This window comes from Rhinopithecus bieti, unplaced genomic scaffold (assembly GCF_001698545.2).
Source record: "Rhinopithecus bieti isolate Rb0 unplaced genomic scaffold, ASM169854v2 scaffold_20792, whole genome shotgun sequence".
Taxonomy (NCBI): Eukaryota; Metazoa; Chordata; class Mammalia; order Primates; family Cercopithecidae; genus Rhinopithecus; species Rhinopithecus bieti.
Window position 1 is genome coordinate 40,702 of NW_016809872.1, and position 6,400 is coordinate 47,101.

The 6,400-nt window shown below is 48.2% G+C and overlaps 1 protein-coding gene across 1 annotated transcript in view; it reads right to left on the bottom strand.

Moving 5' to 3' along the window:
- LOC108541268 (NACHT, LRR and PYD domains-containing protein 7-like) overlaps positions 1–6,400 on the bottom strand; it is a 23,317-nt gene that overhangs the window by 11,071 nt on the left and 5,846 nt on the right. Inside the window, exons 4-6 of the mRNA XM_017890733.1 lie at positions 4,304–4,474; positions 2,514–2,684; positions 1,390–1,560 (exon numbers count right to left, since the gene is read on the bottom strand). Coding sequence (XP_017746222.1) covers positions 1,390–1,560; positions 2,514–2,684; positions 4,304–4,474 — 513 coding nt within the window. The remainder of the gene's footprint in view (positions 1–1,389; positions 1,561–2,513; positions 2,685–4,303; positions 4,475–6,400) is intronic.

The following is a 6,400-nucleotide window of genomic DNA, read 5'->3' on the forward strand; positions in this document are numbered from 1 at the left end:
CACACATATATACACACACATATATATACACACACATATATACACACACACATATACACACACAGATATATCCACACACACATATATCCACACACACATATACACACACACACACAGATATATCCACACACACATATATATCCACACACACACAGAGATATATATATACACACACACACATAGATATATATATATACACACACACACACAGATATATATATATACACACACACACACAGATATATATACACACACACACACACATATATATATATACACACACACAGATATATATATATATACACACACACACACACACACACAGATATATATATATACACACACACACACACACACACACACACACACACATATACACAAAAATTAGCCGGGTGTGGTGGTACATGCCTGTAATCCTAGCTACTCAGGAGGCTGAGGTAGGAGAATTACTTGAACCCAGGAACCAGAGGTTGCAGTGAGCCAAGATCGCACCACTGCATTCCAGCCTGGGTGACAGAGTGAGACTCCATCCAAGAAAAAAAAAAAAATGAACACTAGCTAGAATTTCCGAACAGGAATAGGTCTTCAACCCTATGCAATCTCTTGAATAGTGTTCTAACCACGATCTTAATATGAACAGGTAACTCAGGCTGGGCTCTTTCCCATATAACAAGATTCAGCCAACTACAGTTCATGGGTCAATTCCAACCTGTCACCTATGTTTTTATAAATAAGGTTTTTTTGTTGAGTTTTTTAAATTTTTTCTTGAGACGGAGTCTCGCTCTGTTGCCCAGGCTGGAGTGTGGTGGCGCGATCTCAGCTCACTGCAGCCTCTGCCTCCAGATTCAAGCGATTCTCCTACCTCAGCCTTCTGAGTAGCTGGTACTACAGGCACGCACCACCAAGCCTGGTTAATTTTTGTATTTTGATTTTTTTATTTTTTTATTTTTTTTTTTGAGACGGAGTCTCGCTCTGTCTCCCAGGCTGGAGTGCAGTGGCACGATCTCAGCTCACTGCAAGCTCCGCCTCCCGGTTCCTGCCATTCTCCTGCCTCAGCCTCCCCAGTAGCTGGGACTACAGGCGACCCCACCATGCCCGGCTAATTTTTTGTGTATTTTTAGTGGATACGGGGTTTCACCGTGTTAGCCAGGATGGTCTTGATCTCCTGACCTCGTGATCCACCCGCCTCAGCCTCCCAAAGTGCTGGGATTACAGGTGTGAGCCACCGCGCCCTGCCTCTGCCTATTCTTTAATTCTTATCAAGTTCTTAAAAGTTACATTTGAAGTGAATTAACCAGTACTTTCTTCTCTCCTGCTTGAATTCACTTGCATGCACATGTGCACGCGCACACACACACACAGACACACACAGAGCCAGCAGAGACTTACACCAAGGCCTGCAGTTTACACTCAGGGTAACTCAAGCCCTCACACAGAAACTTCACCCCTGTATCCCCGATGGGGTTCTTGGCCAAGCACAGGTGTGTCAGCTGCTGGCTGACAACCAAGACAGCAGCAAGGTCTTTGCAACTGGCTTCTGTAAGACGACAGTTTTCTAACCTGCAAAAGTATGAAACAAATGGTAAAAGGATGAGAACATTTCCACAACTCCAACCTGCTTGGCGATGTCCACATGCTAGGGTCCTCAGCTTCAGCCCTCCCTGTTCATCCCCTGCCCTCTGTCCTGTGCAAGTCATCACAGCCACGAAAGACCAGAAACGCGAGAAGGCCAAGATGTAACGGTCCACCTGGAGCCATCACAGGATACAGGTATTCTTTTGTTTGTTTTTGAGATGGAGTCTCGCTCTGTCACCCAGGCTGGAGTGCAATGGCACGATCTCAACTCACTGCAATGCAACTTCTACCTCCCAGTTTCAAGCAATTCTCCTGGCTCAGCCTCCTGAGTAGCTGTGATTACAGATGTGCACCATCACGCCTGGCTGGTTTTTGTTTTGTTTTGTTTTGTTTTGAGATGGAGTCTCACTCTGTCGCCCAGGCTGGAGTGCATTGGCGCTATCTCAGCTCACTGCCAAGCTCCGTCTCCTGGGTTCACACCATTCTCCTGCCTTAGTCTTCCAAGTAGCTGGGCCTACAGGCACCCGCCACCGCACCCGGCTAATTTTTTGTATTTTTTAGTAGAGATGGGGTTTCACCATGTTAGCCAGGATGGTCTCGATCTCTTGATCTCATGATCCGCCCGCCTCGGTCTCCCAAAGTGCTGGGATTACAGGCGTGAGCCACCGCGCCCACCCTGTTTTTTGTATTTTTAATAGAGACAGGGTTTCACCATGTTGGCCAGGTTGGTCTCAAACTCCTGAACTCAGATGATCCGCCCACCTCAGCCTCCCAAAGTGCTGAGATTACAGGCAGAGCCACCACGCCCGGCCTGAAGCAGGTGTTTATTTATGTCAGTGAGAGGTGCCACGTGGATGGCCCAGCAAGTCAGGTGCTACCCTTTCTCTTCTATGGCCCCAGAGCTAAACCAGAGCTGCCCGTGGGAAGAGGAGACTTACGACAACATCTGTAGGAAGTGATTTGGGTGTGTCATGGTCTTGTACAGCAACTTGGCACCCTCGTCCAGGAGCACACTGGCTGAGAGGTGCAGGTGGTTCAAGGACTGGTTGGCTTTGAGGACATAGGAGAAATCAGCCCACTGCTCCGAGGTGGCACAGTGACCTCCCAACCTGTGAAAAGCATGGGAAGTCATTCTTCTGGGAGGACAGAGTATAACCTATCAGCTTTTTTTTTTTTTTTTTTTTTTTTTTTTTGACAGTTTCACTCTATCGCCCAGGCTGGAGTGCAATGGCATGATCTCACCTCACTGCAGCCTCCATCTCCCAGGTTCAAGCGATTCTCCTGCCTCAGCCTCCCAAGTAGCTGGGATTACAGGCACACGCCAATTTTTGTATTTTTAGTAGAGATGGGATTTCACCATGTTGACCATGCCAGTCTTGAACGCCTGACCTCAGGTGATCCACCCATCTCGGCCTCCCAAAGTGCTGGGATTACAGGTGTGAGCCACCACACCCGGCTCAGATCAGCATCTTCTGCTTCACTTCCCAAAACATTACGTCTTTGGTTTATCTCATTCTACTCATGTCTCCAACCCTGGCCTTAATTATTGGAGAGATCTCATCTTTCCTCTGCTTCTTCAAGTATCCCCATGGCCATTAGAGTAACATCCAGCCACATCTCCAAGAGACTGTAATACAATTCTGTGCAATGTTTCACCAAAACGGCCTGTGTGGATGATTTTGTAGGGAGGAAAAAAATTTTTTTTGAGACAGGATCTCACTCTGTTGCCCAAGCTGGAGTGCAGTGGCATGATCACAGCTCACCACAACCTCTGTCTCCTGGGCTCAAATGATCCTCCCACCTCAGCCTCCAGTGTAGCTGGGACTAGAAGGGGCAAATTGATGCTTAATACTCAAAATAAAAATTTTATCCTGGCCAGGTGCAGTGGCTCATGCCTGCAATCCTAGCACTTTGGGAGGCCGAGGCAGGTGGATCACTTGAGGTCAGAAGTTCAAGACCAGCCTGGCCAACATGGTGAAACCCAGTCTCTACTAAAAATACAAACATTTGTCGGGCATGGTGGTGCATGCCTGTAATCCCAGCTACTTGGGAGGCTGAGGCAGGAGAATCGCTTGAAACCCAGGAGGCACAGGTTGCTGTGAGCCAAGATCGCAACACTGCACTCCAGCCTTGGCAACAAGAGTAAAATTCTGTCCCCCCTTAAAAAAAAAAAGATTCTCATAGGACTGCAGAGAGGGTTGCATGCTCCATGTGAGTACCTAACTCCTGATGATCTAAGATTGATGATCCATTCACCTCAGACTCCCAAAGTGCTGGGATCACAGCACTGCATAGGGATCAGGCACCAACAATTAGCTTCAGTGCCTAATGATCTGAGATTGAACAGTTTCATCCCAAAACTACTCCCAAACCTCTGTCTATGGAATAATTCTCTTGCACAAAATCAGCCCCCATTGCAGAAAAGGCTAGGGGCCGCTGATCTCCATCCCAACATGTAGGCAAGCCACAGTCAGGAATAGCATGTCCGTAAAGCCGGAACACAGCACAGAATTCTGGGTGTTTCTTTGCATCGAGAGCCGGTTACATGCAACGCAGAAGTCAAGCTGGCGGGGGCAAGAGGAGAGGCTGACTGCCCACACAGGCCTGTTTGAGGAATACATTCCCTGTCTGGGACGGCATCCAAAGTGGTTACCCTTTTTCCTAGATCCCCCGGCAACATGGTGAGCGGGCTCTGGGTACCAGGGAGAGCTGAGACCGTGAGACCCACCTCAGGTACTGCAGGTTGCATTTGTGATTTCTGAGCAGATCACACAGCAGCAGCAGCATCGTGCGTTCCCACTCGACGTGCCCTTCCAGGGTCAGGTGCGTGAGGGTCTTCTTCCCAATGAAAGCAAGACAGAAGTCCCGGTAAGCAGTGTCAGGGGTGACGTTTTTAATCCTAGGGAAAAGCAGAAGAGATTCCACTTTGAGTGAATAATCCTCACATTGTGTAGAGACATGTATAAACAAAAAGCTGTTTCACATTTAGAAACTATTAGAAGTTCTTGGCCAGGCACGGTGGCTCGTGTCTGTAATCCCAGCACTTTGGGAGGCCGAGGCAGGAGGATCACCCGAGGTCAGGAGTTCGAGACCAGCCTGGGCAACATGGTGAAACCCCATCTCTACAAAAAATACAAAAATTAAGGCCGGGCGCAGTGGCTCACGTCTGTAATCCCAGCACTTTGGGAGGCCGAGGTGGGTGGATCACGAGGTCAGGAGATCGAGACCATCCTGGCTAACACAGTGAAACCCCATCTCTACTAAAAATACAAAAAATTAGCCTGGCGAGGTGGTGGGCACCTGTAGTCCCAGCTACTCGGGAGGCTGAGGCAGAAGAATGGCGTGAACCTGGGAGGCGGAGGTTGCAGCGAGCCGAGATTGTGCCACTGCACTCCAGCCTGGGCGACGGAGCCAGACTCCATCTCAACAACAACAACAAAAATGCAAAAATTAGCTGGGGCCGAGGCAGGCAGATTGCCTGAGGTCAGGAGTTTGAGGCCAGTCTGACCAACATGGTGAAGCTCTGTCTCTACTAAAAATACAAAAAATTAGCCAGGTGTGATGGCGGGCGCTTGTAGTCCCAGCTACTCGGGAGGCTGAAGCAGGAGAATGGCGGGGACCCAGGAGGTGGAGGTTACAGTGAGCCGAGACCACGCGACTGCACTCCAGCCTAGGTGACAGAGCATGACTCCTTCTAAAGAAAAAAAAACATTCAAGAAGCAGAGGATCAGGATAAACAACTAATGGGTACTAGGCTCAATACCTGGGTGATAAAATCTGTACAACAAACTCCCATGTCACATGTTTACCTGGGTAACTAACCTGCACTTGTACCTACTTTTCAGTTTGCTTTGGTAACAAACAAAAAAAAAAAAGAAAGAAAGATAGCTAGGCCAGGCATGGTGGCTCATGCCTGTAACCCCAGCACTTTTGAAGGCCAAGGAGGGTGCATCACCTTAGGTCAGAAGTTTGAGACCAGCCTGGCCAACATGGAGAAACTCCACCTCTACCAAAAACACAAGATTGCACCACTGCACTCCAGCCTGGGTGACAGCGTGAAATTCTGTCTCAAAAAAGAAAAAGAAAAGAAAGAAAAGAAAAAAAGATAGCTGGAAAATCCCCAAATCCATGGAGATGAAACAACACATTTCTAAATTTAAAAAAAAGTGCGGGCCGAACGCGGTGGCTCAAGCCTGCAATCCCAGCACTTTGGGAGGCCGAGATGGGCGGATCACGAGGTCAGGAGATCGAGTCCATCCTGGCTAACACAGTGAAACCCCGTGTCTACTAAAAAAAAATACAAAAAACTAGCCGGGCGAGGTGGTGGGCGCCTGTAGTCCCAGCTACTCGGGAAGCTGAGGCAGGAGAATGGCGTGAACCCGGGAGGCGGAGCTTGCAGTGAGCTGAGATCCGGTCACTGTGCTCCAGCCTGGGCTACAGAGCAAGCCTCCGTCTCAAAAAAAAAAAGGGGGGCTGTCAAGAAGGTCACTGCAGACAAGACAAAACGTGTTGAAGGCAGTGATGCGGATCTTTCCAGTTGCAGGTGTGTTTTTCTGCAGGAGCTGACCTTATCTGTTTGTCCTAAGCAGTCTTCGTCTCTCTCTCTTTTTCAGAGCGTATGCTCGAATTGGCAACTCATACTTCAAAGAAGAAAAGTACAAGGATGCCATCCATTTCTATAACAAGTCTCTAGCAGAGCACCGAACCCCAGATGTGCTCAAGAAATGTCAGCAGGTGGGTAGGAAAGGAATAGGGGTATTTTCTTGTTTTCCTAATAATTGAGCCATTGTTTCTTACTGTTTTATTTAATAACAAACTTGACTTT